Genomic DNA, 25,761 nt, shown 5'->3' with positions numbered 1-25,761 from the left:
TGTTTTGCGGCAGCAACCTGTCCATTAGTCTGAACATTCCATTAAACTAAAGGTGCCTCTGGGATTGAGTTAATTGCAGTAACTGTGGTAGGAGCCAAGGTCTTCTAATAAAAGTAGAAGGTAAAGCCTTTTTATCTCACTTATAAAGGAGGCTGTGCTTTCCAGTAGATAGATGCCATTACTCTTCTGGAGCTGGACTGATGCTTTTGCTTATGACTGCCTGCCTTTCACTGTCTCCTCTGCTCTATGCCATGAAGGAAGAGTTGGTGCCTGATTAACGATGAGAGGAAAAGGGGTTGCCTAGGAGATCCATTGCTTGTGGGTGGCAAGGGGAATAATGGGAGTGGGTGGCACGGTCTGGGGGAGGTGCTGAAGAGGGGGAACAGTTCCTGAAATGCAACAATAAGAACAGCAATGCCCATATATGGAGAAATATCTTCATTTTTCAAGCCAAAGGCAAAAGAACATTGAACTAGTAGCATGTTAATATGGAAAAAAAATAACATAGTGCATTGCGCAATGTTGAGCAGGGAGAAAGAACATATGGAGAAGAGACGCAGCTGCTTGTTAGTAGATCCATGGCAGCATCTCCCTCCTCCTAGGATAATAATAATAATAATAATAATAATAATAATAATAATAATAATAATAATAATAAACTTTATTTATACCCCGCCACCATCTCCCCAACGGGGACTCGGGGCGGCTTACATGGGGCCATGCCCAGAACAATACAATATAACAAAATATAATAGAACAACAAATCATAGCACATTAAACAATACAATAAAAGAAAATATACACTACATTAAACAAGATCAAAGAACAATAAAACCAAGGGCGGGCCACATGAACACTAGATTAAAACTCGAGGTGAGAAAGGAAGTAGGAGTAAAAACCACAGAGGACAGGGTCATAAAGTGGCGGTGCGATCTGGAGGACAAATATTGAAGGAGAGCAGCCCTCTTCGTAGACACCTGTCTGCCTCAGGTGAGAAAAGGACTCCCCTAGTTGGTTTTCAGGATACCATTAACTCAGAATAAAACAATGGCAAGGAATTTGATCAAATATGTGACGGTTTTGTGAGACAAAGGCTTTTAGATGCAGAAGCTGGTGAAAAGCTGACCTGGAAGGAAGTACAATATGTCCCCTATATCTATAAAATTATCTATATCTGACAAAATATGTCCACTTTGGACATTTTCCAAGTACTCCAGAATGATTCTGTGGTATTCTTGGGCCGGAAGTCCTTCATTTAAATATAGTTCGCTATTATCTGCTCTTTGGCATCTCCATGCAAAGTCTGGGAATGTATCCACCAAGAGTATGGGGGTCATAGTGTATAGTGAGCTAGCTTTCTGATGCATTGATTTTGGCACCAGAAAGGCAGATCTGTTTGAAAGTATCTGGTTCCTCTATGCCTGCAGCAGGAATTCATGATGCACTTCATGATGTGCATGGCAACCATATAGAGATCTGTATACGCCTTTAGTTTCGGCAGTAAAAAAGGCAAGTATCCAAGGCAGTATCAGGAGGGAAAGAGGGCCATGAGATTAAAGCTGTCTGTTCTTCTGACCATGCAAGTCATTATCTACTCCTCGTCCAGGTTCTGTGGCCTCCCTCTTTATCTGGGATCAGTCCCTTTCTCCAAATCAACCACTTTTGGAAATCATAGCAAAAGATAATAGGTGCCAGGATTAGTACAAGTCTATCAACCACCCAGTGTCTCTGCTCCACCAAGCAGCTGATGAACATATGTTGTGCCTGGTCAGCTAGTGGCATAAAAATTTGAACTTTAGAGATTTTTGGATTTCAGATTTCTGGAGAAGGGTGACTCAGTTTGCATTACGAGTAATGAACTTTCCTACACCAGAGCTCAAAACTGCTTGTCAAACTACTTGTGTACAGTGTCTGTCAGAGTTCAGACCAGAGTGCCATTTCTTTAGTTTTCTCTAGTCAAAGCCTGGGCAAACTTCAGCCCTCCGGTAGGATGTTAGGAATTATGGGAGTTAAAGTTCAAAACACCCAGAGAGCCAAAATTTGCCCATGCCTGCTCTAGTCTCAATCCTTTTCTATTAAGAGTCCATTTCTTTTGTGACATATTTCAATTTAACTGAAGCTGCTCAATGTAAAGGTCACCCTGAAATAGTTGTTTGATTTGCTTTCAATGCTTTGCTTAGTCTCGTTCATTTTTTCTTTTCTTAGATGATCATTCCAGGCTTCATCTGACACCTCTTGAAGGGGTTCCAGACTCCGACTACATCAATGCCTCATTCATTAATGTAAGTATCTGTTGAGGAGACAGGAAGAGAGATGTCATTCCTTTTTCTTTCCAGTTCTTATGCCTTCCTTAGGGTCAATGACCCATAAAGTATGCAGGGAAGCAGTCCTGTTAACAGAAACTGGCAATTTCTTTCAAATCCTATGAACCATCATATTCTACATATTGTGAAACTTCTTCAGACAGGAGTTTCTCAGGCAATGTTACTTCACATTGTCCCCTCCTTTCACTGGGGCTTCCTCATTGAAGCCAGGATTGTATTGCAGCGTTTATTTGCAGTGTATCTTCAAGTCATTTCTGAGTTAATTCAACCCGGTGGCGAAGTGTGTTAAAGCACTGAGCTGCTGAACTTGCAGACCGAAAGGTCCCAGGTTCAAATCCCAGGAGTGGAGTGAGCGCCCGCTGTTAGCTCCAGCTCTGCCAACCTAGCAGTTTGAAAACATGCAAATGTGAGTAGATCAATAGGTACTGCTCCGGCGGGAAGGTAACGATGCTCCTTACAGTCATGCCAGGCACATGACCTTGGAGGTGTCTATGGACAACGCCGGCTCTTCGGCTTAGAAATGGAGATGAGCACCAACCCCCAGAGTCAGACATGACTGGACTTAACATCAGGGGAAACCTTTACCTTTACTTTACGACCCTACTAAGGTGGTCCTTTTGTGGGGTTTTCTTGGTAAGATTTGTTCAAAAGGGGTTGATCTCACCTTCCTCTGCGTCTGAGAGAGTGTGACTTGCCCATGGTCACTCAGTGGGCTTCCATGGCTGATGGTAGATTTGAAAACTGGCCTCCCAGAATCCCATTCCAACACTCAAGTCATGCTGGCTTTTTGCATTTCAATTTACCAGTCACATAGTGGGCTCTTTATGGAAAATGTATTGCTCTCTTACCATTTGTGCAAGCAGATGAGAAAATTGCCAGATATCTAATAACTTGCAGGTTTCATTTGCTTAAGACACTTCACCCTTGATTTTTTAAAATGTGTCAGAATGTGTATTTGACGGATCATAGAACACTTGCTATCTTGACTGCACTATAGAATCAGATGTTTTGCCTGATGGGATGACATATGGTTGGAACATGTGATTTGCATGTAGAAATGCCCTAATTATGATCCTTGTTATCTCTAGTTGGAAACCAATGGGCTGAGAAAGACCGCTCTGTCTGGATAGATTAATATCTCTAGTTGGCGTGATGGTCATTCTGCCTGAGACAGCTTGTGATAGAGATTAAAATGGCCTGGATGTTAGCTTCTTTTCTGCACCACTCTGATTTTGACTTGTGACAGAACATACATAATCTGCTTCATTTCTTTGCCAGTTTTTGTCAATATCCTGTGTGTCAGCTTCATATCAACCAATGCAGCCGGTTGTGTAAGCATCAGAGCCAACCTTAAGAAATGGGGCTACAAAGGAGAGTCCGCAACATGCGACTGTGGAAAAGACCAAACCACAGACCACCCACTAAAATGCATTCTGAGCCCTGCTACATGCACAATGGAGAACCTTCTAACAGCAACACCAGAAGCACTCCAAGTGGCCAGCTACTGGGCAAAAGACATTTAGTATTAATGCCAAGTTTTTTTTTCTTTAAAAAATCTCTGTGTTTGCAAATCCATTACCCTCGATTCACTTCTGACACAAGAAATAAATAAATAGAGGATTACAATGCTGGAAACAGTTAAGAGTAGCCACACAAGGTGTAGGGCAGAGATATACCTTTCTATCAAAGAGGTTTCACATTTGGAAGATCAGCTACAACATGGGTTCAATATACAATATGATTTTGGGCCACTTTAACTGTGTTGTCACATACTTGAATGAAAAACTACACGGGTTAATCCTAATAGGGCAATCTTTGTACATTTTTAATGATCTTTTATATTTATGTATGGTTATTCCATGAATACCATTTGTTTTCTTAGGTAAGGAGTACTCGGGTTGTTTTGTGCTGTCTTTCACTCAAGTATAGCCAGCAATATCAGACACTTTTTGGGTGGCCTCCCATCCAAGCACTCACCAGAATTAATCCTACTTAGTTTCCAAGATCAGACAGGATCTGATGCCTTTAGAGTATCTTTTGTGAGAACATGCCCCCCCATTTATTTTTATAAAACCATGAAATACTTTTCCATAAAACATTATTTTTTTAGAAAAGAGGGGTGATGGCACACAAAACAGTTCCAAATTATGGGACATGAAGCAGGAAAAAATATCCCCATCCAGGATAATAAATTTTAAAACATTCCTAACAACCATGCACCTCATCCCTTTTTGCTTTTGTCTCGACAGGGGTATCAAGAGAAGAACAAGTTCATTGCAGCCCAAGGTAATTTCATCTAATTTCCCTGCGAATTTCACTACTGTCGTAACAAAAGGTTAGGAGACTGAATAAGAGTTACCTGGTTGTTGTTTTTTTTTTACTTTCTTCTGTGCCTTTTCAAGTTGTTTGCCATGTGTGCAGCCAACTTGAAAAAGAAATTGATATTAGAAGTAGAACTTTGGAAAACTTTATTTGGTCAGAAAAATTGTAGCTTAACTAACTTCTCACCATTTAGAAGAAGTGCATCTTCCAAAATTCAGGTATCTTCTGGAACTGGGCAATAGAAGGTGTTTGGTGTTCAGAAAGTTGAAAAGGAATGCTTGAATACATGGATGCGAGTGATTAGTGAAATACATTGTGAAAAGGCCAAGATTCTCTTCTGTGACTGGAAATAGAATTCTTTTATGAAATCCACTTCAGAGTTTTCATTCTGTTTATGCTACAGCTCTTTCTCTCTTCGTTCTTCATGGGATTCAGCCTCAGAGCTTGTGCTTAGCATGTATAAAACTATAGGCCTACTTCTTGGCACCTTTGTGTAAAGAATTTCAGTTGGCAAGACTGGAAAACATGGCTGCCTGAGAACGTTTGAATGGACAATGCTGGGCAGCTTCATACCTTCATGAAAGTGGAGGAGGCTGCTATCTCCCACTGGCTTCTTTAAAGTGCAATAATGCCTTCCTCTGTCCTGTTTTTATATTAGGACCAAAAGAAGAAACTGTGAATGACTTCTGGAGAATGATTTGGGAGCAAAACACAGCGACGATTGTCATGGTGACCAATTTGAAAGAGAGGAAAGAGGCAAGTTGAAGGCCTAGGACTATAGCAGTTTGACAGAGATCAGTTTAAAAGTCTCTTGAATATGCAAACAAAATGATGTTGGTATGGATGACATGCTGAATGACATTTGTAAAGAAAGAGGTGTGACAGCTCTTGGTTGAAAATGTCATAAGAGTCATAGCACCCCCTGAAGAATCTGTCTTTCCTGAAACCCCATTTCTTCTGTCTTGGTCTATTAATTGCCTGCTTTCTTGCTTATATTTAAATGCCCACCTTTTATCCACAAGGATTGTAGAGAAGAGTATGCAGCACTTATAAAATAATAAATACAATTAAACCTGTTACAAACATATATTTGGGAGGAATGGAAACTGTCAGTTAAATTCAAAATGTAGTACCAGATTTTAAAAGTGAAATCTAAAATTTAAATTGTTTAAATCCCTGGAAAAGAAATAATTTGATGTGAAAAAAGAAAAGAACATCAGTCTAATTTTTAAAAAATCAATTTTTCTAGTGTAAATGTGCTCAGTACTGGCCAGATCAGGGTTGTTGGACCTACGGAAATATCAGAGTGTCCGTGGAAGACGTGACTGTCCTGGTTGACTATACGGTGCGGAAATTCTGCATTCAGCAGGTATTGCATTACAATATCTCTACTCACATGCACCACAACAGAGGTCTCTGTCTTGATTAATGTCATACTGTCTTGCCAGCCCTATTTACTGCATATGTGTCCATTTGAGAACTCAGAAGTATGTAGGGTTGGGGTGACAAGGTTAGGATTCAGTGCCTACTTTTTGTTCTGGGTGGGTTTTTTTATAGTAATGGAGAATTTGTTCTCCTTTCCTTTCCAAAATATTGACATTATATAGTTCACACAGAACCTTACCCACACCAAGTAGACATAGCCAGCATCAGGCAGGATTGCATGGAGTGATATTAGAGAGAGGGCAAAATTTATTTGAGAAAGGTTGAGTCTAGGAATAGGAATCACTTCTCTCACAACCTCTGAGGACATTTGCCATAGATGTGGGTGAAACATCAGGAGAGAATGCTTCTGGAAAAAGGCCATACAGCCTGGAAAACGCACAACAACCCCAATCACTTCTCTGTTTTTGATATCTCTCCATATATTTATGTCTGATTTTGGTATTTCTTCCTTTGCGTGTTAGAACCAGGACTCTCGGAGGTCACGGTATGACCCCCCCACACACACACACACACATAGTTATGAAGATCCACTTTGAGCAAGTCATGCTTTCTGAGCCTGAAAAGAAAGCAGCGGTGACTCTCCTTAAGAATAAATCTAGCCAAGAAAGCCCTAAGAAAAATTCAGAGTTGACTTGAAGGCACATAATGGGCTTTGTGGCAAGAGGGAATGAGTGAAAGGGATCTATGGAAATGATGTGATTTTGTATTTCTGATTATCAACATTTAATGTTCAATCTGTCTTCCTGCCTTTCCACCCAGGTAGGCGATGTCACCAACAAAAAGCCTCAGCGCCTGGTGACGCAATTCCACTTCACCAGCTGGCCTGATTTTGGGGTTCCCTTCACTCCCATTGGGATGCTAAAGTTCTTGAAGAAGGTGAAGACATGTAACCCGCAGTACGCAGGGGCCATCGTTGTACACTGCAGGTCAGTTTGAAGTCCGTTTCACAGTTTCAGACTCAACGGGACTGGATGTCCTGAGAAGGGTGACTTTCCTTAGCTTCTTCAGTAGAGAGAGTTATTTTTAAGGGATATCTTCTTTAGTAGTCTCTTACACTGTATCCCATAAAAGCAGGCTGTCTTGTGACTCTCCCAACACACAGGGAGTTCCCCACAGCTACTGTTCAAGTCCATTTGGAGCTGTTTTTTCTCCCATTTGCTGATCTGGTCATGGAAAGCAGCAGCCGAAGAAGATTTTGAAAGGCACATCTCTCCCGTGTCCTGGCTTAGCTGCTGCCGCCAAATTCAATGTTCCTTCTCCTTTCTCCTTTCTTCTCTCTGTTTCATGGAATTCGTAAGCCCAAGGTTAGGCACTTTCGAGTAAGTGAAAGTTAGCCAATAGCCTGCCTTTTTCCCAGCACAGAATCCTTTTCAGATTCCAACCATTAAAACAGAATGCAAGTAGAGTATCCCTTATCTGAAGTGTTTAGGATTTGGGAATTTTTTTGAGGGGGGCAGATTTTGGATTATTTCATAAAAGCATACTTGTAGGAGACCCCAAGAGCCATACAGTCCAAACCCCTTGTGTCGATTGGGTTCCGCTCTCTCTCTTCCTTCGCTGGAAACTTGCCCTGAACTGACAGCTGATGTCTCATGGCCTGGCACTTCTCCATGAACCACCACTTTGCCTGGCTTTGTTCTAGTCTCCTTGGAAAAGATGAATCAGCAAACTGATATTGGCACCCAAATGTTTGGCTTTCTTAATTAAGCCTGCACTTTGCCTGCTGCCCGCACAGAGTGGTACTCTTTTGCCGAAACTGCCTGGTGGGACCAATTACCAAGGAACCACTTTTTCCCATCTCTCCCTGCTTCCTTTCCAGTGCTGGCGTGGGCCGGACAGGCACTTTCATTGTCATTGACGCCATGCTGGACATGATGAACACTGAGAGGAAGGTGGATGTTTATGGGTTTGTAAGCCGCATCCGGGCCCAGCGCTGCCAGATGGTACAGACTGATGTAAGTTTCTAAAGAGCAAGCGGCACCATTTGTGGGCCAACACAGTTGCTTTTTACTCATTCTAATTTATTGGTTGTAGAAGGAATTAAAATAGACCACATGTATACATAAAAGCACACAGGCTTAATTATGCGTCCTTGATGTTTTTCTGAAATGTTTCAGCAGAACTTGGAGAAGATGAATTCTCCTGTATCCTCTCCCTACCACCACCATATGACACCCTTTCGTTTTACAGCACTATTCTGGGTTTTTGGCCTCTTCTTTTCTTCCACTTTGGCAGAGATCAGATTGTATATTTCAGATAACAAGGATTTGGTTTGGAGCAGAAGGCGAGGTTTGTTGTCCTATTTTCTCCTATTCCTTCTGCTTTAACTTTTGCAGAAAAACAACTATCAAATCCAAATTTTATGTTGACTTTTGCTGATCACGTGTCTGTTGAACACTGGAGGCAAAACAAGAAATATCTCTCCTTAGAGTGGAAATATTTTGTATCTGTATGAAGCAGAGTGCAGCATGGCCAGTGCCATATAGACTTGTGATAAAATACAAATAGAGAGAAGGAACATAGGCAATAGAAGATTACCAATATTTTAATTGAAGAGCCCTAAAGCTGGCTCTGATGCATGGATTTAAGCCATCCTGAGGAAGGAGACCCATGAACTATCCCTTCCTATTCAAAGGACCATACATGACTTCCATATACACTTATGAATACGTCAGTAGACAAAGCTCTTGCCTGTCACTGCTCCATTCAGAGGAGGGGATGGTTTCTTTTTAAATAATAGTTAAATTAGAATGTTTATATTGACATTTGGATAAGTGGATCCAGTTTTAAAGTGTCATTTGTTGATGTTTTTTATACTAGATATTTTATTTTGTATTGTACTGTGTATTTATTTTATGCATTGTTTTAGGCACCTTGTGCCATATGTAAGCTGCCCCGAGTCCCTTTGGGGAGATGGAGGTACAAAAATAAAGTTATTATTTTTGACTAAAATATGGAATCATAGAGTTGGAAGAGACCACAAGGACCATCCCCTGCCATACATTAGTGTATATAGTAGCTAACCTTTTGGAAGAAGGGGCAAGGGAACAAAAAAGGTTTTATTACCATTCGGTTTTATTGTGTATTATATTTCATTTTAAATGCAAGCTCTTTTGTAGAACTGGTTGAGAGATACTTGAATTGAAATCAGGCAGGCACATATAAGCAAATCCACTTTCAAGGAAAAAGAAAGAAGTGCATATGACTCCCTAGCTCAGACTAGAATTTGTAGATCCAAAGCTTGTAAAATGGCATGAGATGCTTTAGTCCCTCCAATGCATTTCTTTCACAGAATTTACACAGAACTAGACCTGTTCTTTAGTTCTTCGAGAACAATGTTGAGAGCTAGAATGGTGTAAGGGCTTGAGTGTTGGACTATGACGCTGGAAGACTAGAGTTCACATCTCTGCTCAATCATAAATAACCCACCTGTCAACCTTGGACATTCTATGTTCTCTCAGCCTCAGAGAAAGGTTTTGACAACTATCATCTGAATAAATCTTGCCAAGAAAGTCCTTGTAATAAGGTTACCATAACTTGGAGTCAACCTGTAGGCACCTAACATTAAAGATCGCACATTAAAAGAACTGTTCAATCACTTGCCATATAGAGTTTTCTTTCCACAAACAAAAAGACCGCCTGAGGCAAAACTACCTCCCAGAAATCAAGTGAATCTTGAAGTACAGGTTACTTTTCTTCTCCTCTCAGTGTAACATACTGGGCCAAAGAAAATCTGGTGGCTTTGGGGGGCAGATCACATTCAGAGGGGTTAAAGTGAATTGTTCCAATACCAACCTTAGCTTTTCAGTCAAGGAAAAGGTTGTGACACAGTGGGATAAAAGAAATCACCAGTCATTGTTAATTTTGTTCTGTATTGTTTATTCTGTGTTCTGTCATTTGCAGTAGCCAGATAAAAAGCAATTGATTCTGCAAACACAGTCTCTTTGTTGTGGGGCTTTTTCATACATCACAAGGCAGTGAATTTTGATTACAAAATCCAGTGCTGTGAACAGTTTAAGGATTTTTACACTAATGCACAAGGTTGCATGTGTTGTTGAATATGGAGGAAGATAATAGCTTTCTCTCTCCTCACCCCCTTCAGATGCAGTATGTGTTCATCTATCAAGCTCTTTTGGAGCATTATTTGTATGGAGACACAGAACTGGAGGTGACATCACTTGAGGTCCATCTCCAGAAGATTTATAACAAAATCCCAGGGACCAGCACCAATGGATTGGAAGAGGAATTTAAGGTAGGCGACACCTTACTCCATTGGTACTACATTACCAGGAAAGCATGTGTATTATGTGCACCTGTACTGTAGATTAATGCAGTTTGACACCACATTCACTGTCATGGCTCGGTGTTGTGAAATCATGAGAGTAGAAGTTTTGGAAAGTCTGTATCCTTCTCTGCCAAAGAGACTTGTTGCCTCTCCAAACTGCAGCTCCCATGATTCCATAGAACTGAGCCATGATAGTTGAAGTGGTGTTGAACAACATGAATTCTACAATGTAGATGCACCCAAGAGTAATCTGTGTTGACACTTACCAGTCACAGAAAATGAACCAGTGAATTTTCTTTTAGCTACAAAGTCACAGTATTATTGACAGAATGTATCCTAATGCTGCCTCTTCATTGACCTGAACAAAGAATCAGATGTTGCAAGTCCCTACAACCCTAGTGATGGGAAATATTTGAATTTGCAATCCAGCAACATCTGGTAATCGGTACGATGTACACCTTCTGATATAAATCAATGGATAGTTTTGTGTGCAGTGGTTTTGGAATTCTTTGGAGACCCTCCATACAGAACTGTGGAAAGGTATATTCAGAGACTACACAGCTGAGATTTTATGTCAATGGAAACAAAGGATGATTGTTACGAACCTGATCTTGCTGTTGAAAGCAACCAAGGTGCAGGCAACCCCCAAATTACAAACAACATAGATTCTGTAGGTTTGTTCTTAAATTGAATTTCTTTGTAAGTTGGAACAGATAATTTCTTTAAGTATAACTCAGCCAAATGTGTTTAATCTCTGTGCCCTTGTCCATAAGATTTCACTTCACTTTCTGTCCTTGTGATCATTGGATTTTGAAAAATTTAGTTTGTTGTGGAAACAGGGATTGGAGAGGAAGCTTCAGTGGAGACACCCTTTCCCCTGATAATATCTCTTCCAGGAGTGAATTTTCATTCCAAAGAATAGATTTCTCTCACTTCCTGTTGTCTCACCCCCCCCCCCCCAATGAGTTCTTAACTATGAGTCATTTGTAAGTCGGATGTTTATAATTCAGGAATTGCTTGTATTGGAAGCAGAAGCAGCAAAGCACTGGGCCTTCCTATCCTGGGTCCTCCTTGCAATGTACTCTATCCCCACCGGACTCAGATCAGCCACCTAAAGCTAATTCCTCTGGATTCTAATTGCTCTGGATCTACATGCTGTTTGTGTCCATTTATCACAAACATTTGCACAGCCTTTTCTGGATGGGAGTGAAAATAGCCTTTTATTGCAGAAAAAGAGCCGATTTCTGGTGGATTTCTTCTGTTAGTCCTCACAATTTTGTGAGCCTGGAAAGAAAGGGAAGCGGATAGTGGAAAAGAGGGCCTACACATGTCTTCCTACACATAACTATCTCCATATTTTTGATCATGTTGGAAGTTTATTTTGTGGCTTATATTCTGCTCATCTCTTTCTGCAGAAGCTAACCTCAATCAAAATTCAAAATGACAAGATGAGGACGGGCAACTTGCCGGCCAACATGAAGAAGAACAGGGTGCTCCAGATCATTCCATGTGAGTATTTTGCACAGTAGAGAGAAGCCAGGCAGGGAAACAGGGCATCTGTGTTGAGGAGGCAAGAGCAGAATTTGGCAGGAGTTTTCAGAGTAGGCAGTGTTTGTGTTGTCAAAAAAACTGGAAGGAATTGAGACGGTGAAGAAAAGAGAGAGGGAAGAATCATTTGCGATTTTTTAATCCCAATCTGGGGTCATTTGTTTACATTTTGGATTTATATCTCACATTTTTTCCCAGTCTAGAAAACAAGTGGGGTATACATACATACATACATACATACATACATACATACATACATACATACATACAGAGACAGAGTCAGAGTCAGAGTCAGAGTCAGAATAAATAAGTTAATAAGAGTGGGTTGCTGTGAGTTTTCCGGATTGTATGGCTATGTTCCAGAAGCATTCCTTCCTGACGTTTCGCCCACATCTATGGCAGGTTGTGAGGTCTGTTGGAAACTAGGTAAGTGGGGTTTATATATCTGTGGAAAGTACAGGGTGAGAGAAAGAACTGTTATCTGTTTGAGGCAGGTGTGAATGGTGCAACTTGGCCACCTTGATTAGCATTTAATGGCCTAGCAGCTTCAAAGTCTGGATTCTTCCTGACTGGGGGAATCATTTGTTGAGAGGTGTTAGCTGGCTCTGATTGTTTCCTGTCTGGAATTCCCATGTCTTCTGTTGTTGTTCTTTTGTTCTGATTTTTGAGTTTTTTAATACTGGTAGCCAGATTTTGTTAATTTTCATGGTTTCCTCCTTTCTCTTGAAATTGTCCACATGCTTCTTGTGGATATCAATGGCTTCTCTGTGTAGTCTGACATGGTAAGAGTAGTCCAGCATTTCTGTGTTTTCAAATAATATGTTGTGTCCAGGTTGGTTCTTCAGGTGCTCTGCTATGGCTAATTCAACCAGAGAAATCACCTCTCAACAAAAGATTCCCCCAGGCAGGAAGAATCCAGACTTTGAAGCTATTAGGCCATTAAAGGCTAATCAAGGTGGCCAACTGCACCATTCACACCTGACCCAAACAGACAACAGTTCTTTCTTCCACCCTGAACTTTCCACAGATATATAAACCTCACATGCCTAGTTTCCAACAGAGCTCACAACCTCTGTGGATGCCTGCCATAAAATGTGGGTGAAACGTTAGGATATAATGCTTCTAGATCATAGCCATACAGCCCAGAAAACTCAGAGCAACCCAATGATTCTGGCCATGAAAGCCTTCGACAACACAAAGTTAATAAGATATCAGAATAAATAAGTTAGTGACATCCTTTCAGCATTGTTCTACGAAATATTTATTCATTTCAGCATTGAAATGTGAGTAACCATCCTTGTTATTTTAAATAGCAACGATTGTGTGTTCCTGTCTGGCAGAATGGGGTTGGACTGGATGGCCCTTGTGGTCTCTTCTAACTCTATGACTCTATGGTTCTAAATAAGGCTACTCTGGACAATTGTTTGCAATTGTACATTTCCCCTTTAGACATTGTGTAGAAACTCAGCTTTGAAGAGACCAGCATGTCAGATCAATATCTAATGCATATTGCCACACATTTCTAAAATTGCTGCCTTGTTTGCCTGTAGATGAGTTCAACCGGGTGATCATTCCAGTAAAGAGGGGTGAAGAAAACACTGATTACGTGAACGCTTCCTTTATTGACGTGAGTGGCTGTTTCACCTTCCGTGACCTTCATCATTTCTCAAAATAATTCGTTTCAAACTTAGCCCTAGAGTGAAAGGATTGGACTTGAATCCTTTTCATCATTTTTGTGTCATGTCAGTGAATGAGAGCAGTTTGCTCTTAAAGCTAATGCCAGCAAGCCATTTTTTCATTGCATTTCTTCATTGTTGTCTTTAAAAGAAATTAAGGAGAGATCAAAGCCAAGAATACAAGTTTTTGTAATATTGGGTTGGTGGGTCTCTGCTACCAGCGAAGATCCTCCAGCTTGGTCTATGTTTTCTTGTCAGAGTAGAATCATGCTTTTGTATAAGGTGACCTCATGGATAAGTCAAGGAAAAATTTTCAGGACAAAATTACAGATTTTGATATGACCTGTGGATAAATCAAAGGTCATTTAGCAGAGAGGGGAAATCACCAGCACTACCCAGTGGAGCCCCTGGTAGCACAGCGGGTTAAGCCGCTGAGCTGCTGAACTTGCTGACCGAAAGTTTGGCAATTCGAATCCGGGGACCAGGGTGAACTCCCGCTGTTAGCCCCATCTTCTGCCAACCTAGCAGTTTGAAGACATGCAAATGTGAGTAGATCAATAGGTAGTGCTCCGGTGGGAAGCTAACGACACTCCTTACAGTGAGCGCCCGCTGTTAGCTCCAGCTCTGCCAACCTAGCAGTTTGAAAACATGCAAATGTGAGTAGATCAATAGGTACTGCTCCGGCTGGAAGGTAACGACACTCCTTACAGACATGCCAGCCACATGACCTTGGAGCCGTCTTTGGACAATGCCGGCTCTTTGGCTTAGAAATGGAGATGAGCACCAACCCTGAAACTTAATGTCAGGGGAAAACCTTTACCTTTACCTTTACCTTACCCAGCATTAAAAAATGCCAAAAGCAGCACCACTTCAAAGGGAGTAGAAGTGCTGGGTGCTTATTTTTGGTTCTCTTAGGCTCAATTAAGCTCTTGCCTTTCACCAATCTACTCAGAGAAGGTTCCTCTTGCTTACAGAACATATTTTGACCCATGGATAAGTACACCTAGGGGTCAATTTTTTAACTACATTTTATAGATTTATAATACACTAATAATAATACACTTTATTTATATTCCACCCTTCTCCCCTAAGGGACTCAGAGCAGATTGCAGCATTTACATACTTAGGAAACATACAATGCTTTTACAATTATATACACACAAACAAAGGCAAATGCTACTTCTTTTTCATTTCTGGCTTTGGAAGCATGCTCATTTCTGGCTCTGGGAGGTGCTCTTTCTCAATTTTCAAGCCATATAGCCAGCAATGTTACCTCCTGGTCATGTAGACAGCAAGATTACTTAGAGCATCTCTTTGCCTTTTCCCACGGAAGTGGTACCTATTTATCTACTCACGTTTGCATGTTTTCAAATTGCTAGATTGGCAAGGAACTAGGGCTGACAGATGAAACTCCTCCCCGTCTTGTGGATTTGAAGTGCTAACCTTCAGGTCAGCAGATTCAATTGGCACAAGGCACCCAACATGAACATATACAACAAGTAGGAACTCTCTCCCTGAATTATGTCACAAAAATTGTAGGTATGGCTACAAGTCTGATAGGTACCGCATCCTGCATCCCACTAATCATGTCCTTCAATTCCAGGGCTATCGTCAGAAGGACTCCTACATAGCCAGCCAGGGTCCGCTCCAGCACACACTAGAGGACTTCTGGCGCATGATCTGGGAATGGAAATCCTGTTCCATTGTTATGTTGACTGAACTAGAAGAGAGAGGTCAGGTGAGCAATCTAGAGAGTTGGCTTTTGGAGTGCAGTTGTTCTGGTGACTAAGCATCTTGTTGCTGGATAAACTATGTTTCAAAATGCTAAACATTTTATGCCCGGCCCAAAATGTGAGTCTTGTAAGCTTGTGAATCTTAATTCCAAAAATCATCTTGTTCAGTGCTGAAGGTACTGTGTTCATTAAATGAAGAATAGAGGAGCCAACAGCTTTTGTTTAAAAAAGTTTCTCATTCTGAAGGAATAATAAAAAAAATGTCAGAAAACTCTCGTGCTTTTTCTTGTATCATCTGATGAAATCTTTCAGTTTTCTATCTCATTCTTGGTATTTTTTAACTGATTAGGAAAAATGTGCCCAGTATTGGCCTTCTGATGGGTCTGTATCCTATGGTGATATTACCGTAGAGCTGAAGAAAGAAGAGGAGTGTGAGAGCTACACAGTGCGGGACTTCTTGGTGACAAATACGCGGGTAGGTTTTGTGAAGTTGGGTTTAAGAAATGAAGTAGCTTTGATGATGGTCCTTAATACCATTTCCCATATACAGAGCAATTCCCATATGTGAGTTTTGCATTTTGAAAAGCATTTCCATAATTAAAGGAGTGTAGTGATACAATCATTTTGTTAGTCTACTCAGGAGAACATACGTAGTTATTATAACCTCTTCCAAAGAGTCATCTAAATATGTAAAATATTCTTCTTGTATCAAACTCTACTTGCTGAAACTTGGTTGGATGTCTTCCATTTGGGTGTCTTGCACTATCTTAGCATCCTCTCTATTTCATAATGTTTTCCTCCCAATCACGAATCCCATTACTTCCATCTATGCAAGGAATGCCTTTATAGTCAAAGACTTTCCCTACTCCATTCCAATAATAGGGAACATTCCATGATGTCTTGCCTCTGATTGTATTGATAATGTTACAGCCGCCTTACTACTGCTATCCTTACAAGGGAGGAACGTTGTGCAGAATGCAGTACAGGAAAATAATAAGAGATGGTTGCAATTGATAGGCTGTTGTTTCCTTTGGTTCTAGAATAGTGTGCTTTAATTCACATTTAGCCCTCTCTGAATGTTTCCAAATATTGTCTGACCAGGAAAACAAGAGCCGGCAGATCCGGCAGTTCCACTTCCATGGATGGCCGGAGGTTGGCATCCCCACCGACGGGAAAGGAATGATCAATATCATTGCAGCTGTGCAGAAGCAGCAGCAGCAGTCCGGAAACCACCCAATCACGGTGCACTGCAGGTAATTGAACAGACTGTACACATCCCAGCTTAAATTTCTGGCCCATTATCACCTGTATTTCCAGAAAGCAGGAATACACTAGACTAACTATATCAGAAGCACCTGAGCGACTACCATCAAACTCCCGAAGCCACTGAGCATTTTTTTCTCAGGGTTTAATAGAAATCCTGAATGGCATTATTGATTTACAATCACTTGGGTTCAGAACACAAGTCCCACGTGAAAGTGAAAAAAATAGAAGTTTTAAAAAGTCATCTTTATTTTACATGAGAAAACACCTCTCTAGAATCATAGAATAGTAGAGTTGGAAGAGACCTCAAGGGCCATCTAGTCCAACCCCCCGCTAAGAAGCAGGAAATCGCATTCAAAGCACCCCCGACAGATGGCCATCCAGCCTCTGCTTAAAAGCCTCCAAGGAAGGAGCCTCCACCACGGCCCCGGGGAGAGAGTTCCACTGTCGAACAGCTCTCACAGTGAGGAAGTTCTTCCTGATGTTCAGGTGGAATCTCCTTTCTGTAGTTTGAAGCCATTGTTCCGTGTCCTAGTCTGCAGGGCAGCAGAAAACAAGCTTGCTCCCTCTTCCCTATGACTTCCCTTCACATATTTGTACATGGCTATCATGTCTCCTCTCAGCCTTCTCTTCTGCAGGCTAAACATGCCCAGCTCTTTAAGCCGCTCCTCATAGGGCTTGTTCTCCAGACCCTTAATCATTTTAGTCGCCCTCCTCTGGACGCTTTCCAGCTTGTCAACATCTCCCTTCATCTGCGGTGCCCAAAACTGGACACAGTATTCCAGGTGTGGTCTGACCAAGGCAGAATAGAGGGGGAGCATGACTTCCCTGGATCTAGACGTTATTCCCCTATTGATGCAGGCCAGAATCCCATTGGCTTTTTTAGCAATCTCTATGTCTTTCAGCATGGCTGTATGATCAACCTTCAGTGGATGTTAGTGGACTATAGAGCAGGCTTGGGTCAACTTTGGGCTTTCCTCCAGGTGTTTTGGACTTCAGCTCCCACAATGCCTAACATCCTACCGGCTGTTAGGAATTGTAGGAGTTAAAGTCCAAAACACCTGGAGGAAGGGCCAAAGTTGAGAATATTTTTAGTCAAATATGTGCACAAATCAAATCCACAAAAGGCAAACCAACAAATCTGGAGAGCCCACCAGTACTTTAGCGATTTTGCAGCATTTGCCTAGTCACTACTAGCAGTAAAATCTTCTGGGCATCTAAGAATGAAGTATAGAGCTATGAAAGTAAAGCTATGAAGCAGAACTCAAAAGTAAATAAAACCAGCAGAGGAAAAAGTGTTAGAAACATTGAAGTGTCTTGGGATTACGAGACAAAACTCATGGGCGTTTTTTAAAAGTTTTCATTTAAAGTGTAAGAAAATCTAAAACAGATGGCAGGAGAACCATTTTGGGCCTGCAGTTGGCTGAAAGAGGCAGGACTACATCTGTTCCTCCATTACAGGTCGATTTAGTGAGGACAGAGGCTCCTCATTTGCTAATCCTATCCTGTGGAACTCCCTTCTGTGGGAGGCTAGGCTGACCTCTTCCTGTTCCCTTGTTGTTCAAGCAACCTTTTAATGTCTCTAGTATGAACCATTGTATGTTTTAATGATTTATTTAATTTTTATTCAATTTATTTTAAAATCAACAGCCTTTTTCATTCTTTGAAAAATACCATGTACATCAATGGCACTATATAAATAAGCAGTAATAATAATGATGATGTAATTGTATTTTAACTTTCTGACTATGTTAATACAAGAAAGGCAGCATATAAAGGTAACAAATTCCATTCTGGGAGAAAAGAGGGATACAAACCAAATAAATAAATAAACATAAACATAAATAATTGCCAATCTGCTGTGACTCCTTACCAATGTTAATCTGTCCAGTTTTTTGGGTGAGATTATGGTTCAGTCATCAGTTTCGACCCAACCTTCCTATCCTTAAGCGAAATGGCATTTCACTGGTTCATCTTTGGGACGTACTCACATGAAAGAGCTTTAACTCCACACAGTGGCTCACATGTGGGATTGCACAGTTCTTACATGTATATCCAGGATGTCTCAAGTCATGAGATTTTTTTTAAATTTCCAATTCACTTTCTTTGTCTGTTTTTCCTCAGCGCTGGAGCTGGACGAACGGGGACCTTCTGTGCATTGGGCACCGTCTTGGAAAGGGTCAAGGCTGAAGGGATTCTGGATGTTTTCCAGACGGTGAAGAGCTTGAGGTTACAGAGGCCACACATGGTTCAAACACTGGTAGGCTTTAACTCCTATGGGGGGAAATGAATAGGTTGAACTTGGTAGTGTAGTAGCTCATCCCCTCCTTAGGCACTAAGTTGAGCTTCCTTTATGCCTATGAATGAAATAAAGAAGTTTTCACCTGGTGCTTTTGGACTTCAAGTTCCTAACAGGCAAAAGAGACCATATATGTGAAATAAATTTGGGTTAAATACATCCATACAGTGTTGGTCGTTCTGTATTAAATAAGCAAGTGGGTTTGCTATACTCCAGGGTGTTTGTTGAATAGCAGTGCATTCTATCACTAATATTGCCCTTTCTCTTCTGTCTAATCCATAGGAACAGTACGAATTCTGTTACAAGGTGGTTCAGGAATACATTGACGCCTTTTCAGATTACGCCAACTTCAAGTGAATGCGGACATCACCCAACGGAAGAGTTGCCTTCTTTAATACTTTGTAATATTCTGTTTGTTAATATCCCCTGCCCCTCTCCCCCAAAGTGTATATATATTAACTGTTCTGGAGGGTTGGTACCATAAGATTCCTATTAGCTGGAGATTTTATATGTAGCAAAAAGTGTTAGAAAGAGATTGTAGGCACTTTTTTCCAATGTTTTATTGGGGAATTTAATAGCGTGATATTTGGATTAATATTGTCAAACCTCTCTCCTGGAGAGTTGATGCAGGCTGTTTTTGTTTTGTAAATCTATTTTTTTTTCCTTGAGGGAGTAAAGCCTTTTTTAAAAAACCAAATGAGATTGTTCATATCAGCTGTTTCTTTTTTTTTAATTGCTCATGAATGCTATGTTAAAGGTAAGCTTCCCCCTACCCCCTTGCCAGCCCATTGGAAAGTGGTATGTTCCATTTGTTTGTATTATATTTATCAGAGATTTTAAATAACAGGAGGAAAGCTGTCTCTGTTGCCTCTCTGCACACAGGACGTTCTTCCCCATTTTAAAAGATGTGGCTCCCACTCCATACTGGAGTCCCATGGGGTTATTTCTGGATGTCTAAACAAGCAACTCATATGGATATGAGACACAGTATTAGGAATTTCCTTTGTGAAAAAGAGCTTACTCACCTGTAAAGATCATTTTGAGTGTTTACGAATCGCAACGCCACACACCACTTTTGAGGCATCACTTACTTTGTTTTGGACCAACAGCTTTTCTAACGGCACCATCCAATGCTTAAGATCAGCTAAACTGTCCCCTGCTTTGTCTGTTTGCTTATAAATGAGTTACATCTATTTCTGTTGATATGCCTCCGTCTCCCTTGGACTTCATAGAGCACAGACCATGTCTTCTGCTTGATGCAGATCTACTGCCCATAATGGTGGCAGACCTTCCATATTCCCTATGACACAGATGTATCCATATCATCCCATGGTTCTGCATTATTGACTGCCAGATAGAGAAATGCAATAGGTAAACCTGCCTAAAAATGGTGGAAAGATCTTGTTGCTGAGCTTTTAGAACAGGCATGGGCAGGGTTTGGCCCTCCAAGTGTTTTCAACTTCAACGCCGATAGGCTGTTAGGAATTGTGAGAGTTGAAGTCCAAAACACCTGGAGGGCTGAAGTTTGCCCATGCCTGTTCTAGAACCTCCTGTTGCCTATTGTCATCAGTGGTCAGCACAGCAGGCAACAGCTTCCCCAGTTTGTCAGAAGCAAGAAGAGAGGAGGAGAGCATGTAATGGTAATGGTCCAATGCAGTCCCAAATTCCGGTCTTCATTTCTTTCTTTCACAGCTTGATTATGTTGCACCTTTCGTCTTCATCCCTTGCCTTGTTTGACATCTCTCATTGACATCCAATCCTCGATTGCTTGAGCTAATATCAACCATAACTTGACACTGTCATTTTTTCCTCTAGATCAGAGCTGGGGAATTGGTCAGTCCTCCAAATATTGCTATAAGTCCCTGCAGCCCTAGCTGATAGTGAGGAGATCTGGGAGTTGCAGTGCAACAGCATCTGGAATTTGACACAGTTGCTACCTGTTTTTTAGGTGCTTGCACCTTCTGTGATATTAAATGGAAAGGATGCAAGATCCTACTTATCATGTCATGCAGTCAAGGCCTGGCTTCATCATCTTTGGAAAAATGGAGTTCAGTAGGAACCCAGCTTTAGAAATTTGTGAAACAGATCTGCCTTATTTCCAGCAAATATCATTTTGACCCTCTTTCTTGCCTTCTTGATTTGTCTTCTCTCCATATCCCTTTTCGGGAAAGTAACTTTATTTGTAAAGGCACACTTTAGTCACTTTGCTCTCATCTCCCTTTTGAATTGTTTGACCAGAAGCTCACTGTGAAAAGAGCATGAACTACATATCTGTCCTTTCAGAGAAGGGGAGGGAAGAATAAAGTGCATCCTTGATTTGGAGGATTTGCTTCCTGAGCTAGTGGAAGCATGTGAATACTCAGCTACTCTGAGGTAAATGTATATATATTAGGGAATGAAGGCATGATAACAGATAATGAATGAGTGGTCATTACCTTGTTGGCTTGTGAGTCTGGTTGTAGGAATCCTGGGATCATTCTGAGTATTTCACATTTTCCTTGACAACTTGGATCAACCTAAATGATTGTGCAGATGCAAGTTGGAATGCCAAGGTGTTTAGTATATACAGTAGAGTCTCACTAATCCAAGTTAAACGGGCCGGCAGAAGCTTGGATAAGCGAATATCTTGAATAATAAGGAGGTATTAAGGAAAAGCCTATTAAAGATCAAATTAGGTTATGATTTTACAAATTAAGCACCAAAACATCATGTTATACAACAAATTTGACAGAAAAAGTAGTTAAATAGGCAGTAATGTTATGTCGTAATTACTGTATTTACGAATTTAGCACCAAAATATCACAATATATTGAAAACATTGACTACAAAGATGGCTTGAATAATCCAGAAGCTTGGATAAGCGAGGCTTGGATAAGTGAGACTCTACTGTATATATACTATCTTTAATAGCTTATGTCTGATTGAGAGTTGTGTTGCCATAGACCTAAAAATACAGACAATCCCAGATGAGCTTTGGGAGGCATGTTTGTCCACAGTTCACACAGGTCCACTTGTAAGCAGTGTAAGATTTTAAAAATATATTATACAGATCTCTTATACAACTCATACATTTATCAATACATTGCTGAAACTAGATGTTTCTAAATGTTTTGCATCTAAACCATGTATATGTTCTAGATGCACTGGAACACCTCAGTGGGGCCTGCTGAATCAGACAAAAGATGTACTTCACAACAGCTAGCACTCTAGAGGCATACTGCTTCTAATACTGAAGGTTTTTTGTAGCTTGTATGGCTAATTATCCATTATTGACAATGAAAAGATAGGATGAATGAGTTGAATAAAGAGATGATGAGTTATGTCCTTTATAACTAATAATGCCAGTATTCTAAAGAGTGAAGGGATAATGGGAAATCTATGCAGTTTGAACCAGTGTGGAAGTTAAGGCCAGCAGTGGCTAATAGTCAGTTTGGCCACTATTTTCCGTATTGGAGACAATGTGCTTCTATATCACCAGTTGCTTGGTTGCATAAGGAAAAAAGTGCTGTTGCACTCATGTGGTTTTTTATTATTATTATTCAAAGGAGCTCTTCTTATGTTTTTAGTTTAAATGCTGTCAGGAAACCTTTATGCCCCAAGCTACTAGAGTTACTAGGTATGCTGGATATTAATTTTGTATTAATTCTCATGACAGGGCTTTGCTTGCTCTCTCAGAACTCTGGTTTGTGCCTGTTTCGAAACATGCTTGCCCAGCACATCTAAGAACAGAGTTTGGCTGGAAATTAATAAACCTTACACATTGATTTAATCTTCCTCACAAAAGTCACAGTGAGAACCAAATTTTAGCTGTATCCACCATTGCCAAAGAAGGCTGAGTCTACAAGAGACCAGTTGCCAAGGATGGGACCCATATGACTTTCTTAAGGTGACCAGGCTTGCCCCAGACCGGATGTGACCCCAACCCGTGTCAAGTGCCTTTGTGTGTGCAGTGAGCGTGTGGTACTATGTACTCCATAAATCCTCTTGCGACCAGTGCTCAGCAGTTCCTATGATTAGTTGCCCAAGAGCCATTTTGAGGGAGCAGACTGAGCAGCCCAAGAAGGAAAAGAACTGACCACATCCACAACCAATCTGGTTCTCCTTTAGTTTTCTTTCTATCATATATACAGCCCTATTCTTGTAAATACATGCACAGGACCAGAGCAATTGCGTTCTTAGACTCCTGCTGCCAATTAGACTCCTGCTGCCAATCAGATTTACCTTGGTTAGTGTCCAAGCATCCCATGTGGTTCTTCTAACTTTTTCATGATCCAGGCAAAATGCCTTCCAAGAAGGCAAATATCAGTTGCATGCTGTGCTAAGTAGAATGTCAAAGGAACTGTTTCATACATTAGGAAGTGGAAGAGGACTTGCTTGGCATTTGTGGGTCCAATCTCTGCCATACTTTTACATTAGGGACTGGGCGTTTTTGCCCATCTGAGTTGCTAATCTGGATATTTCGCTGACCTGCCTTGCACACATTCCACAATACAATTTACAAGCTGTAAGCAGGAAGAAACGAGACATGTATCAAAGGGGTTTTGCGATAGGGAGGTCTCTCTTATACCAGGCACAGTGGTCCAGTTCTCACCTCGAACCCTTGCCAGGTTGCCCTTCCACCCAATATAACTACGCTGCACAATGAAGCAAGTGTGTGTTTTATGCATTGTACCTAAACTGAATCTGCTGTTCTTTTGTCTGAGCAATGGTGTTGCAGCAACAAGTGAGCCCAGTTAGTGTTTTTGCTTGAGGGGCCAAGCCTCATGTGCCAAAAAGCAATGTGCTCACCCTGCCTGTGCCTCCTTGCCGTTCTGCCACTTGAGTATAGATATAGATATATATATATATCAGGGCTGCCTGCGCAGTCCTGGACAAAGCTGCTTCTCCCGTCTGTTTGTTTCAGTAGCTGTAACTCTATTCTGCCTCATTCTGAATGTCTTAATATCATGTATTTATTTTTTGTTGACCAAGTAAATGCTTTTTCTTTTTTTAAAAGTTGCCTGGATATTTCTTCTGCAACAACATAATGCTGATCACATTTGGGATTTAGAAAGTGGCAAGGTGCATGGGGTTGAATAACATGATTGTAACAACATATGTTAATTAGTCATAATTCATTATGATTAATATAATAATCAACCCATTCCTTCTGAAAACACATTGTTCCAGCTTCACAGGACCTCAGAACGATGCCCCCTTTTCCTTAGGTGCCAAATTATCTTTTTTGTGTTGTTGCAAGGGCCTTCAGTGAGACCAAGCACAGCGCTGGGGTTTGGTTCCAAGACTCTGAAAGACATGGGTTCAAATCCTTGTTTGGCCATGGGAGCCCACCTTGGGCAAGTCTTACAGCCTCAGGGGAAAGCCATGGCAAACCTAGGAGGCCATCCTGCCAAGAAAACCCCATGAGAGCTTCATCTTAGCATTGCTGTGAAATCAAAAATGCATTGAGAGCACACATCAGCAACAAACAAGGGCTTTCTTGGGGTTTGTTCAGGTGCCATCTCTTCTGCTCTCTCCATCTTTCAAGGAACCCAATCAGTAGTGAGATTTAGGGAACAACAATTTGAATTTAGTAGTCCTTCAAGATAACTAACCAATCATTTGCCCTAAATGGGGAGACCTCTTAACATCCAGACCTTGGCTGAGTTTAGATGCTCCTGTATCACACAGATGTGCCATGACGTGTTCCTTCATATTGACCTCCCAATAAGAATCATTCCTGACTTTTAGTAGTACCGGCTTTCCTTTATCTATCTTTTCTCTCTGGACAAATTGAACCAAACTTTAGAAACTTCCATCACAGTGTTTCCCAGATCTCCTCATTCCCCTGTGGGCCACCAATTGACCTCCACTGAGGCCAAGGGTCCCGATTCCATTAATAGCCATGGGTTCTGTTGCTTTCTGTGTTTAATTCCGTCTTTGGTATCAGGGCTGTCCAAAAACATTCCACAGAGCTGCCAGAAGCTCTTTTTTCAAAATAAGGACTTTCTGATGAAGCAAAAGTCCCAGTGTTGAACCTTTTTTACTCTGTTTAACTTGCACAAAGTCAGAAGCTATTCTATTTCTAGGGTTATCTCCTGGAGAGAATTCTAGCATTGTTTGTGTCACTCTGATAGATGTGTAATTTCACAGTGTTTTGTTGGGGGCATTTGTCTCAAAGATGGGGCCAGAGGGAAGGAGAACAACAGAAATGTTTGGTTTTGACAATCAGAAATGGGGAGACTCTTAAGCAAAAACAGTCAAGTACAGGCTGAGCATCTTTTATCCAAAACTGCAAAATTATCTGTGGGTGGCTGATAGTGACTTCTTTGCTTTCTGGTGGTTCAGTGTACCTAAACTTTTTTCATGCACAAAAGCATTAAAATGTCATATAGGTGATGTGTATAAAGTGTATATGAAGCATAAATGCATATCCTGTTTAGATTCCCCTCTCCAAGATATCTCATTATGTACATATATACAAATGCAGGTATTCAAAAATACAAAATGCTTCCGGTCCCAAGCATTTCAGATATGAGATACTCAACCTGTATAATCTGGACAAGGAGTGCGAACGTCCTTATCATTTTATATTGTAGTGGAACACAATTCTTGCAATGCAGTCTTTTAAAGAACCAGACTTTATTTCTGTTGTTTTGGCTTGTTTTTGGTCCCCATGCCCCAGTTTTGTACAAATGTATGTGTCATGATTCCCAAAACACAAACAGCCTCTTCCCATTAATCCTAATATCAATAATTGCTATTAACATTGTACATAAACTTTGTCTGAATCCTGAATTTTTGGGACCTTGGCCAAGCTGTAAATGATATTCTGAATAAATGTGCTCATTCAAAAAAGAAAAAAAGCAGCAGAAACAGTGAAAAA

General features: G+C 40.9%; 1 protein-coding gene across 4 annotated transcripts in view; it reads left to right on the top strand.

Moving 5' to 3' along the window:
• The window catches only part of ptpra (protein tyrosine phosphatase receptor type A), a 135,836-nt gene extending 110,075 nt beyond the window's left edge, over positions 1-25,761 (top strand). For all 4 annotated transcript variants that reach the window (XM_062982253.1, XM_062982251.1, XM_062982250.1 and 1 more), the window contains 14 exons: positions 2,206-2,282; positions 4,574-4,610; positions 5,305-5,402; positions 5,896-6,015; positions 6,852-7,018; positions 7,912-8,047; positions 10,195-10,344; positions 11,793-11,886; positions 13,476-13,552; positions 15,205-15,339; positions 15,684-15,809; positions 16,436-16,587; positions 18,722-18,857; positions 19,179-25,761. In XM_062982253.1, coding sequence (XP_062838323.1) covers positions 2,206-2,282; positions 4,574-4,610; positions 5,305-5,402; positions 5,896-6,015; positions 6,852-7,018; positions 7,912-8,047; positions 10,195-10,344; positions 11,793-11,886; positions 13,476-13,552; positions 15,205-15,339; positions 15,684-15,809; positions 16,436-16,587; positions 18,722-18,857; positions 19,179-19,253 — 1,580 coding nt within the window. In that variant the 3' untranslated portion in view covers positions 19,254-25,761. The remainder of the gene's footprint in view (positions 1-2,205; positions 2,283-4,573; positions 4,611-5,304; positions 5,403-5,895; positions 6,016-6,851; positions 7,019-7,911; positions 8,048-10,194; positions 10,345-11,792; positions 11,887-13,475; positions 13,553-15,204; positions 15,340-15,683; positions 15,810-16,435; positions 16,588-18,721; positions 18,858-19,178) is intronic.

This window comes from Anolis carolinensis, chromosome 5 (assembly GCF_035594765.1).
Source record: "Anolis carolinensis isolate JA03-04 chromosome 5, rAnoCar3.1.pri, whole genome shotgun sequence".
NCBI classification, from domain to species: domain Eukaryota; kingdom Metazoa; phylum Chordata; class Lepidosauria; order Squamata; family Dactyloidae; genus Anolis; species Anolis carolinensis.
This window is presented reverse-complemented; position numbering and strand designations above follow the sequence as displayed.